We start from the raw sequence: 12,458 nt of genomic DNA on the forward strand, positions 1-12,458 counted from the left end.
CACATGCTTATTAATAAATAGATTCTCCCATTGTCTGTGTGCAATCAAGTTCTTGTTCTCCTCTCCAGGGTATTTTCTCCCAGTTCCAGCACAGTCGGGAGCGCGCCCTGCCCTCTGACAACCTGCGTCACGCCTTGGCAGAGACCTTTAAGGACGAGCAGCGCTTCCAGCTGGGCTTCATGGACGATGCCGCAGAGTGCTTTGTAAGTTCCTGTGGCAACACGGCTGTCCTGAGGGAGGGAGGGAGACTAGCGTATGGAGAGAGGGATATGTGTGTGTATGTTTGTGTGTCCCCCTGCCACACAGTTCGGGGTAATGCACTGCAACAAACTGTTTGGCGAGGTCACTGAAAGAGCTTCTGTCCCTCCCATCAACCCCTGCCACATTGCCGCTAAATATCATCATGACAGGTTATATAAGCTGCTTGGTTGTGTTGTGTGTGAACCTCTCTTGTTTTATGCTACGGTATTATGTTGCATCATTTTGTGCTTTTTTTTTAAAGTCAATTTAATGTGTCGATGATTTTAACACAACAGTTCTACTTTTTTTTCAAGCATGCTTTGTTTTAACTTGATTAGTTTATTTCTCTTCTCACGATTTTGATCACTTTTGCTTAAACAGTATACCCAGACAGCACAGATGTATCCTGATCTTTTTTTTTTTTTTTTCTACATCCTCAATCATTGTTTATCCACTTAGGAAGTCCAATTACACTGCAATGGATAAACAAAAGAGAAAATCTCATGTCTACACAGAAGTGTAGAGTACTGTACTATATGTAAACACTGAGTGTGTGAACATTTAGTCACTCTGCTTTTCAAACACGAAATTACTCCCAAACCTTACGCACAATGAATTTAGATGCCGAGAAAGCAACTTCGATGCTTTGTTTCTTTGTCTGCCAATTCCCCCCCAACCTCCCACCCCACAGAAAACGAACAGTAACTTTTTACATCTGAGACTGACGCTTACGTGCTATCTTTTATAGACAATCTTAATTCTTAATCCCACAGAGATGTTTGCCCTTGAGCATTGAGCATGTAATGCATTGGCAGTAGCCGTGCTGGTGTAGAATTTATACGAGGAGTTAGCCAGTGTCAGATTAACAGGCTGTGAAGTCGTGCCTGTAACCTTTGCGGGCCTACCTTGCAGCCTTAATATTTTATAAACTCACAAACGCTCCATAGAAACAGGTGGGGGCTAAAATGGAGTATGGCTTGCTCTTTAAACATGTTCCTTCTGCTGTCAGGTTACAACATGCCTCCTAAAATTGGTATGTAACAGTGTGTCCCACCGTACTGAAGTTTTACTTTTGGAAATACCTGCATCGGTGTAGGAACTAAAGACAGGGCTTGACAACAACAGTTGTAAATATTTTGTCCTCTTATCTGATGATGTCCTTTGTGTCACAGGAGAACATACTGGAGAGGATCCACCTGCACATTGTGCCGGAGGAGACGGATGCCTGCACTTCAAAGTCTTGCATTACGCATCAGAAGTTTGCAATGTCACTTTATGAGCAGGTCAGTAGTGCGTTAGAAAGCATGGGAAATATTATGTTATTTCACTTTGGAGAGCATTTTTATTTCTGCTGCTGCACCAATCTGTGAAAAGGCAGTGTTACAAAGGAGTCATACTTTTATGTCTGAGTAAGATGTGTTAATTTTCCTTTTATTGTGCCTTCCTGTTTGTGCTGTATATCTTTGAGTTCATACAGTGTTTGTTTGCACAGCCTATACAGTAATGTGTGCACAGTCTGAACACACTAGCCAATGTTAGGATTGGGCAACACACACACACGGGAAGAGAGAGAGACAGGTACATGAATCACTGTCTGAGACAGTAGAAATCCAATCCGTCATGTTTTGATACTGGGTTGCCCCAGTGGAATAAGGAGGGTGTTTCTGGTCTGATTCCACAGTGCAGCAGCAGCAATACCAGATAAATCACAGATGGTGTACACATAAATTCCAACACACACACACACACACACACACACACACACACACACACACACACACACACACACACACACACACACACACACACACACACACACACACACACACACACACCACCCTTCCCTGTGGCTGTGATGCCCATCACTGACTCTGTCCCTGTCCCAAACCAGTGCTATCTCGGAATCAAACAGATAATGCGCCTTTGGACTAAATCCCTTAGGGGCACATTCAGTGGATTTTGTTCCTCCTCGACTTCAGGGCATCCAATCCAGCAAATGCTATCAAGGCCTTTAATGAAGATTGCCTCAGTCAGAGGGAGATTGATAACCTTATAAGTTAAATTTAGTTGGTTGTTTTAAAAGGTACTACAGAGCCCACAGTTTATAACTGATCACAGGGAAAGTGGCAAGATGAGAATGTCACCAAATTAAAGTGTTTTTTTTTTTTTTTTTGCTTACTTTTCCTGCTCTAACTCTGAAAAATTAACATGCTGACTTGATAATTAATCCTTGACAGCAGATTTGCCTGATGAAATCACACCTCTGTAAGTTTCTGTTGTGTGTTTTTCACCCTGTTGGTCTCCGACTCTCTCTCTCTCTCTCTCTCTCTCTCTCTCTCTCCGCAGTCTGTGTGCCGTAGCTGTGGGGCATCCTCCGACCCACTGCCGTTTACAGAGCTGGTGCATTATGTCTCCACCACCGCACTCTGGTAAGGCACAGGCGATGTGAAACTTTCGTTGCTTTCCCCCTGATGTCATCTGTCTGTTTTCATGTCGCTCTCTGCACATTTGTCACAAGGCCATAACATTACTTTTTAGCTGACATTTCACACTCAGTGGTTTTTCTTTTCTCTCTACATACCTTAATCTTTATTTGTCTCTGCCTGTCTGCTTCCCCCTCTGGCTCGCTTGGTCTTTCCTGCTGACTATGCGTCTCTTCTTTCTCAGTCAACAGATGCTTCAACGCAGACACGAGTCGTTTGGGGAGCTGTTACAAACAGCAAGTACGATAGGGGACCTTCGGAACTGTCCAGTAAGTGGCCTGTGTAAAGTGCACATTGTTCACATGATAGAAAGAGCAGTGTGTAGTAAATGCTCCAGTCTCCTATAAAAGCCTTTCAGTATTGTAAGCATTATTTCTCCATAATTTAATTGAAGAAAGTTTCATTGGATGTGAAGCAATTATCAAATACTTGGGAAGTTTGAATATAGAATTTTACTGACCATTTTTGTGAGCGTGTACTTGGTAATTACGCAAAATTACTTTGGGGAAAAACTGTGGTCTTTTTCTGCGTCTTCCTCTTCCAGAGCAACTGTGGGCAGAGGATTAGGATCAGACGGGTCCTCATGAACTCCCCCGAGATAGTTACCATAGGCTTTGTCTGGGACTCTGACCAGTCAGACCTCACAGAGGATGTTATCAGATCGTTGGGGCCTCATCTCAGTCTTTCTGCGGTGAGTCAATGTTTTTATGTACATTTTACTTTTTTTTTTTCACTCCTCCATTCATAACTTGTGGGCAGAAGTGTGAAATTCCAGCTTGAAAATAAACAGTGATGGGATGTTTTTTTAATAAAAAGATATGACAGAGAATCTTGGCAAGATTGAAGAAGACAGTAGTAAGTCTAACGGGAAATAAAGTCTCTTCCCAAACAGGGATCAGTTTGTAACTTTTTGGAATTTTTTCAATCATACATCTGCCATTTTTTGTTATTTTAGGGTCAGTTTATTTTGATGCAGTCTAACATATGTGAGAAAATAAAGTGGGGATTTATTTCTCTGTAAGTCGGTGCCGTTGCATAAGCAGTCGACGCCCAATGCCCAGTTGGCCAGTGCCACTGATCATAAAGCCCCTGCTGGCTTTGGTCAGCATGTCAGAAAGCCCCTCCCTTGATGTCTGTGTTTCCTGAGCGTGTGTGTGCATGCCTGTCTGAGGGAACATGTGGGCTGGGGCTAGACGTCACTGAGACGGGAGGAACAAAACATGTATTCAAGACTGCTTTTGTTGCTGTGTTTATATTCACACATTCTCAATCCTCAGTATGTTGAAATGTTGCCATGTGGTGCTCTTTTTCTGTCCATAAAATCACATCTTTGCACACATTATTCTGCAGTGTTCACATGAACTATGTATGTAAAAAAAAATTTGGCACACAACTTTATGAATATTCCTCAGTAGCCTGTTCGTATAAGTCCACTGTGGTGGATGAGCTTCACAAGCAAAAAAAAAAAATCAATCATTGTCGTTCAGATGGGGGCAGTGCTCATGTGCTCCACAAATTACATAACATCTTTATTGAAGTATTCAAACCCTTCATTTGACAGCTCCCTCTTGCCCATTTCCAAAGCATAGCATCAGAAGAATTGTCAGACCCCACACCCCTCCCACTAGTGTGCCACAAAGCCTTGATTCATTAGAGAGTGTTTCATGTGACTTTATTGGGTGTTAAAGGGAGCCCTCCACCCTCATCGTTTGCTTTTAAATCTATTGTTTGAGAGGAAGACAGAGAGCTGGCTGTGCAGGAAGCATGGGAGGGAGAAACAAGTGACGGTCTCACCAACCCTTTCTCAATATGTCTGCCAAATGCTGTACCCATTCTTTTTGATGAATTATTTTTTTATTGCTGATGTTTTTTACATTATTTATAAAAGAAATAATATTAAAATGCCACTGTATATTAATATTTAGGCCATCAATAAGAATGCTGTAAATCACTGTAGGATTAGTCTAGATATCAGGTGGAGCTGATTTAAACCAGCCCTTATTTGTACTGATTGTCAAATCAATGCCAGTTCATTCCCTCAGACCTTAATCTATAAACAGATGGAGTAACTGATTCCACTAGCTATCAACATCACTCACTTGCCAGCCCACTTAGTGTAGCGTTGATGTCGATGAGTAATTGGTGTGCGTGTTTGTGTGTGTGTTTGTGTGTGTGTGTCTGTGTGTGGACACAGCTCTTCTACAGGGTGACAGATGAGCATGCCAAAAAGGGAGAGCTGCAGCTCGTGGGGATGATCTGCTACTCCAGCCGCCACTACTGTGCCTTCGCCCTCCACACCAAGTCCTCCAAGTGGGTCTTCTTTGATGATGCTACAGTGAAAGAGGTGAGCAAGGGCACTCTAGGGCTGAAATCATTTGTGTTTTTGGATTTTGGTCAGACAATATAAGCAACTTAAAGACATCACCTTGTACTTTGGGAAATAAAATGATTTTTCTGATTTGTGATGTTTTTTCTAAAATGTTCAGTTTGGGCATCAGGTTATTAGTGTACAGATGGACTATGGTTAAAAATGTGAACATTTATATTCATAAAGAGGTGCTATTGAGTTAATAAAAATGTTTTTTTTTTAAGTAGCAGCAAAAAGTAGCAATGTTCAGTCTGTTCTCTCCATCACAACCTCTCTTTATCGCCCAATAAGGGCCAAATCGATTGCCCTTTATGAGCCTCTGCGTTGATGAGCCTTTATGGCACTGAAGAGTCAGCTAACCCCCCCCCCCCCAACACCCATCCTCATTACTACTGCAGTTCCCCCAACTCTGTCATCACAAAGTACTGCAGTAGTGAAGTGAAGCTTAACCGGTAGAGATTATTTTACGGATCCCTTTACTGGTTAAAGTCGAAGGGTCAGTGAGAACGAGTTGCAGAGTGTAGGTGCGTGTATGTGTGTATGTGTGTTTGTGTGTGTGTGAGAAAGAGGTTTTATTTGTGTGTTTGTCTTTGCAGGTTAGTGCTTGCGTGTGTGTACAGTACACAGGCTGTGAATCCGTCCTTTTATTCTCTCTTTTTCCTAAATATTGGATTTATCTTCATGGTGTGCACATGCGAGCACGCCTTTTGTCTCGCATCCTTACAATTTTCTCGGGGACTGTGGTGCAGCGGCTGACTGGCTCTGTGTCAATCCATCAGGAGCAGCTTGTGCTGTGTGTGCAGGTCCCCCCCCGCCCATCCCGAATGAGATGGAGGAGCTAACAGTGCTCAGTAGCGCCTGCCAAGTCCATACCTGGGTCCAAACTCGCCAGCGTTTCTGTGGCTCCCCAAGTCCCAGCCGCTAAATGACTACTGTAGTGTAGCCTGATGGCTGCTTTTCCAGTGCAGAAGAAATTCTTTGTTTAATGAGGCTGATAAAATACATTTACTTGCAAATAGTACAGAGATATCTTTTTTTTTTGCAGTTGTGAGTCACAGCACTAATACCCACACCTTGGACATTGAGAATTCTCTTTTCTGAGTGGCTGGCAGGTGCAAATTTATTTTCTTATCCCTGACGGTTTAACTTGGCTAGAGCTGCATCAATTAATCAATTAGTTGTCAACTATTATATTAATCGACTATGTTGATGATGGATTGATAAATTAAATTCTCTGATTCCAGCTTCTCAGATGTGAACATTTTCTGGTTTCTTTACACCTCTATGAAAGGCAAACTGAATATCTTTGTTGTGGAGAAAAAAGACAAGGCTTTGAGAAACATCTATGAATATTTTTCACTTTTTCAGACATTGATAAATGTAACAGCTGATAAATTGAGGAAATAATCTGATTAATTGAGAATGAAAAACACTCCTTAGTTGCAGCCCCAAACTTGACAACTGACATGCATCACAGTTTACAGTGAATGCATCGGTATTAAATGGCATAAGATGGCATAGCTCTGATGCTACTTTTCATTTATGTAGCCAGTAAATTTTACACACAAGTGCAATGATTATTGTGGTCTCAGCATGCCAGGAGAGGCGGGAGACTTTGTTTATTGTGGTTCACATATAAAGCATACATTATAAGGTCGTCGTCTTCTCCCGGTAGTGTATATTCCTTCATCCTTATCAATCTATTTTGTTATATATTTTGTATCCACCTCTGCAACATTCCCTGTGTTTCCTTTTGTTTTCCTTTGCTCTTCTCCACCTCATCTTTCTATCTCTCCCCCTCCCACCATCTCCTCCCCCCCTTTCCACCGTCATTTGCTTAATTAAGGAGCACACAAGCATCTGTTAGCCTGCAGCCTGCCTTTGTGGTGCCTTTGTGGCGAGACACGCACCTTACACAGCTTAGCTAATGCGATTTTGCCTCAGTGTGTTACATACATTCACAAATTAGACTATCAACAGTAAGGGTGAGGTTTAGTTTTAAAGTTGATTTTTAGGAAAATTGTCAGAACATATTCTGTTTGGTTAAGGTCAACTTGGGTTGTGACCTTCTGGTGATGCCCCCAGAGCCGGGTATTAGTGGAAAGTGTTTAGTTTGTAATAAGTTAAAATGCTTTATGTCTGATCACGGTTGTGCAACAAAAGTTTTTTGATAACCTCTTAGCAAAATGAAAACAGATGGGGTCGCAAGAAAGGAAATGATCCCGTTATGTGCACAATCTGTCTTCTTTTCTAAATTGAATTGGACCAGGGTCGCTTGATTTCCCATTAGGAAAATCCAACATTTTAAACCCTCTTTAATATCTTCAAATTGATTGATGCCGAAGAAAGCATGTTATGTAGATGGCAGATTATTTTCACACAAAATAATGCTGTAATTCTAATGTGTCTCTAATGTGGCTAAATCTACACGTACAATGTGCATTGACCAGCTTCTCTTTGTCTTTTGCTGTAGATCAGCTCCAGGTGGAAAGATGTGGTCAGCAAATGTATTAAAGATCACTTCCAGCCTCTTCTCCTTTTTTACGCCAACCCCGATGGCAGTGCTATCACCGCAGACGATGCCTCAAGACAGAACAGCAGCCAGTCGAACTACAAGGCCCCTGTTAATGGAGAAGTACAAGGTATTACCGAATATGAATTGTTTAAAAGTCAATCTTGGTTCTGTGTTTGTGTACTGTGCCAACTTTTTCTGGAATGATAAAAGCTAAGAGGTCATCATGATATTTAAAAATCCTAATTAATATCATCACTGTAGACGTTCTGTTGGCAACACAGTTATAATATATCTGTTAAGAGGTGTTGATTTAGTGTGACAACAACAACAAATTCCCTTGAGATGCATTTATCTTGGTTATTAGTCCTGTTGATTGTCATGTGTTTTTCTTTTGCATTCACTGAGCCTAATCCCTTCCCAAGGGACCTGTTTGATTATAATGCAATACTGGTGTATGCAGCCACCTCTTTTTGAATTTGTTTAATGAGTAGTGCAGGATGTGAGGGGAATGAAAGAGAAACTTTCACTAAAGTTGTGGCAGTACTAGTTGGTGAAATGCAGCTTGCAGTTTGAGTTCAATTCTACAAATTTTACAAAAAATGTTACTTGTTCAAGTAGTGTTTTTACTCCCTCGGCACTCATTTAATTAACTGTAAATAAAATTCCCTCCATTTACAAATCATTTTAAGTGGAAATCAAATTTAGACAACAAACAAAAAACAACTCTTTAATAGGACGTTTTTAAATCCCAGATCATATTGGTGTCCTTTGCCGGCAGTAATGAAAATTTGTTGATGACATCAGCTGAACATCTTTGCCGTTTGGATTATATATCCCTGGATTTGTTTGGTTGGGGAGGTTTTTATCCCCTTTAGAGATCCTCCTCCAACTCTCCACGCTGGCCGTGCCCCAGGTCCAAGCTGTGGCAGCCGCTCACTGCCCATCAGAGCTGACAGGGCGCCGGACCAAACTGGATGATCCTACAACAAACAAGGAGAATATTGTGTGGATTTTGTAATTTAAATTTCTGTTTCTTAGTTCCAGGTGCAGTCTGTGTGTTTGTTGATATCAAATGTATGTGTTTTTATTGGAAAAAGGCAATCCTGCATAAATCGCCATTGCTTGAAAATTCTAAATGTTTCTATTTCTTTTTTCCTTTGTCTTGTGCAGGCTTTGAGTCTCCAGTTTCAGCCCCCAAGAAGCTTGACCTCACCAAGGAGAATCTGAACGCTCTGTTGGGTCAAGGCTCTTTCAAACAGAAGACACCTTCGACCTTCAGCAGGGGCAGCGCTCAGACAAGTGGAGGACGGGGACCAGGTAAGATGGAAGGACTGCAAACGCACTTCAAAAGTTTCCATTTTAACGAGCCACTTAATCGAGCGTTGAAGAGTGGAAAAAACTTAACCTAAGTTGTGTGAGATATTTTTACTTGTTTCCATTTGTTCATTCAAGAGTGTTTTAAAGAAAATTGTTCCAACATGACAGACAAGCGTCAGTCTTAAGGAAACTATGGTTTAAACACACAGTATCTGCTTGTAGAAATTTGCAATGATCAAGAGAGAAAATCATAAAAGAGGAGAGATGAGAGACATAGTAGTTTTTAACCTTGAAAGACTGCTTGATTTATAAATGTTTGTGTCCACAGAGAGTGGTGACAGGCAAAAGATACTTAAATGTCTTTGCTGTTAAACTAAACTAAATCTGGCCATGCAAGTAATACAGAAGGGATTAGGGACCCTTGTTGAGGAGAAAAGTTGCAAAGAGCTGCCAATTCTGCGTGTACTTAAGTACAAGTAGGGAAAGGGAGTGTAAAGTTAAGAGAAGAGATTTGCTAAGATAAGCAAATGGCCTTACTGGAAAGCCAAGACACCAAATGGAAATTGCTTGTCCTTGGATATTATTGCCTTTCCCATTGTTCATTTTATGGCTGTGAAAACTTGTGGAGATACTTGAGATCTGTGTGTCATTGTTCCCTTCACTTGATAGCTTGTCGCTTCAGCTGTGGTGAAAGGGAGGAAAATAACAGTCAAAAGATACAAGGAGTTGCTCAGAGCTTCCAGAAAACCACAGTCACATTTGTTACACGGCATTCAGGCATACATCAATTACATTACTTGCTCATCGCCCACACTATCGTTAGCTTATTTTTAATCAATACTTAGTTGCACAATGAGCACTAAACTTCAGTGTCTCTAGAGTCACAGCACAGAGTGGCAGGAGACGTATTTCACTTTTAATTCGAGGAGAGAGTTGTCCAATAAAAGTATGGTGTAGGATTTGTTGTCAAAACGATTATTTGGTAATATTCTGGAATTAAACCCAATGCTAAATCAGAACCTGATGACGTTAATGAGGGAAAAGGAGTTGGTTACCTCACTGAGTAGTTGTAAGTGTGCAGCCTGCGGCTGCTTGTTTTTATAGGCGCATTTTTGATGAATGGCATCGGTAAGTGCTAGACTGACAAACGTTGTATTTCCTGTAACTGCTTCATAATAAAAGCCGACTCATGTTGCACCAGTTACATTTTTTGAATGTGAAGTTGCAGCAGTAAGAAATGTTAGGTTTGCATTAGCAGTCCCAAAAATACAGTTTGAAAACACCTGGTGTTTTCTGAGACATCATGTTGTCTTTGCAGTGATTCCTGTGGAAATCTCAGACAGCTAACAGAACCACAGTATGATCATGTTTTCCGGTGCCATGGCTGATCAGTGCTTTTCAAAGCAAATATCTGCCAGAAGACGGGCCAGAGAAGCCTCTGCATGGCGATCTTTCCACCCTGCTGCCTTTCCCCTCGTGTAGCAAAAAGTCGACCGTATACATCGGCACAATGATGTGCTGTAAAGTTTGCCTCAGTCTACACACTCAGCAACTGCTCAGAGCCTTACGGGTGCCAGGGACTAATAGTTGGAAAACGGTGACAAGGAAAAGGATGTAGTGACAATAGATATCTATATGTGCCATGTGTCTGCAGTGGTAGAAATCCCCACCTGATTCAGCAGAGGTTCAACTGAGATTGGAGGAGGAAAAAAAATGTGCATTGCTTACATGTAATACCTGACATCTCTTTTCTTTTATAGTGAAAATTGGCACCATCGATCCCAAGAGTCGCCTCAGGGACATTTCTCGAGAAGTTACCCAGAGACCAGGAGAGGGGCGTGGGATGCATCCATCCAGAAGAGAGCCTGACAGGAGTGGCCAACGGAGGCCGGAGTCACGCCACAGAGGTTTGTTGCAGATAGGTTGAGTGTGGATGTATAGATGTGGACTCCAACACAAATACACACATATGAGAATTACCAGGCTTTAAGATACAAAAGGCTAGCCTTTCACTCCCCCAGCCCTTATGTAACCGTCGGTTCGGGAGCAATGTGTCAGAAAGGGGATTAAGTGCTGACGTCTGTTAGAGCCTGCCTTCATCCCACTCACTTATTCAGAGCCATTGGTTCCCCTCTCTGTGGTCTACAGGAACATTTACAAACAGACACAATATAAACTCAGCAGAATGGTGATAAATACTATATAATTTAATTAGAGGGTGAATTGAACTCCAAAAATTCGTACTCCTGCCACCATTTATATCATGTATCCTCCTCCTTTTACCTCACAAATTGAGTGTATGTGTGTTGGTTCTAATCAGTAGGCTGATTGGTCCACTCCTTTTAATACTCTTTCAGTACGTCACTGCTTTCAATTAAGTATCAGTGAAGGGATTACGACGAATTGTAACATGCTCCCAAATCCACCAAGTCAACAGCCTGTGTTAGCAGCGAGCTCACGTCCCCTTTATGATTGAATGCAGTAGGCTAAAGGAGGCTAGTGCCGTTGCTGTGATGAATGGCGAGGCTGGAGGTGACACTACAGTTAATGTAAGTAGTAACAATTTACCGCTCATGCCCAGGCTAGCACTTTACTGAAGTCTTCCCCAGAAAGAAAAAACACTCAGGCAACTTTGCTACTCATACTGGACTAAATGATTTCTGACTATATTGATGTAGACATATTACCATTCTTTCAAAAATGATCCACAGCCTTGTGTACTGTTGACAATGTTTGAGCCGGCAGCAGAAACACTTGAAAACACACCGGTATCATATATAAGAGCAAAAACTTACAGGAACATTTTCAAAGTGATTTAACTCTGGCACACAGTCAGCAAAATCCAAAGGAAAAGGGATTGAATCTCTTGTGGGCTTATTTCCAAGGACTGACAGTTATATGTAGCATTAAATTCATTTTTTGTACCTACGAACAGGACGTTGCCACAGATCAGATTCCTCAAATAGAAAGCATGTCTCCTCTGATTCAAGCACTTTCAGCTATAAGTTATAAAAAAACATTGGATAGATGAACCAGTAGCATTTAATATTAGGGTACACATATTTAGTGTCTTAATAGCATGCTTATCAGTAGTGTATTGGCTCTTTATTAGTCATTATAAAGCACTTAGTAATGCTTTATTCCTCATGACCATATTCTACGACTACATGGCCATTAAGTTAGTTTCCCTCAGTAACATCCTAATTATGTAGTTGTTGAACATGATTTAAGATCTTACAATGCTTAACTCAATATGGGCCTTTTAAGGTGGTAGTAGCACAACGATAGTCATTCTCCCTTTATAACACATACGATTACGACATATGATTTATTGTGCAAAAAAACACAAAATTACAAATGTTTAGTGTCCAAATACCTCTAAACTAAGTCTTTCAAACTGAGAATATGTTGTGAGGACTTGCTCATAACCAATTCCCTGGTGAAACCTGTGTGGGTTAATAAGTGTCAAAGTGTTGGTTGAATAAGTGTTTTTTAATGACTGGAAATGAGCCAGTATGCTACTGATATGCATGCT

General features: G+C 41.2%; 1 protein-coding gene across 1 annotated transcript in view; it reads left to right on the forward strand.

Annotated features, from left to right (window-relative positions):
- Positions 1–12,458, forward strand: part of usp53a (ubiquitin specific peptidase 53a) — a 35,153-nt gene that overhangs the window by 10,514 nt on the left and 12,181 nt on the right. The window contains exons 4-12 of the mRNA XM_084343423.1: positions 69–203; positions 1,413–1,523; positions 2,587–2,669; positions 2,908–2,992; positions 3,268–3,414; positions 4,918–5,067; positions 7,565–7,733; positions 8,777–8,923; positions 10,684–10,830. Of these exons, the coding sequence (XP_084199549.1) occupies positions 69–203; positions 1,413–1,523; positions 2,587–2,669; positions 2,908–2,992; positions 3,268–3,414; positions 4,918–5,067; positions 7,565–7,733; positions 8,777–8,923; positions 10,684–10,830 (1,174 nt within the window). The remainder of the gene's footprint in view (positions 1–68; positions 204–1,412; positions 1,524–2,586; positions 2,670–2,907; positions 2,993–3,267; positions 3,415–4,917; positions 5,068–7,564; positions 7,734–8,776; positions 8,924–10,683; positions 10,831–12,458) is intronic.

The sequence above is a fragment of the Pagrus pagrus genome (assembly GCF_965226575.1).
Source record: "Pagrus pagrus genome assembly, chromosome: 22".
Lineage (NCBI taxonomy): Eukaryota > Metazoa > Chordata > Actinopteri > Spariformes > Sparidae > Pagrus > Pagrus pagrus.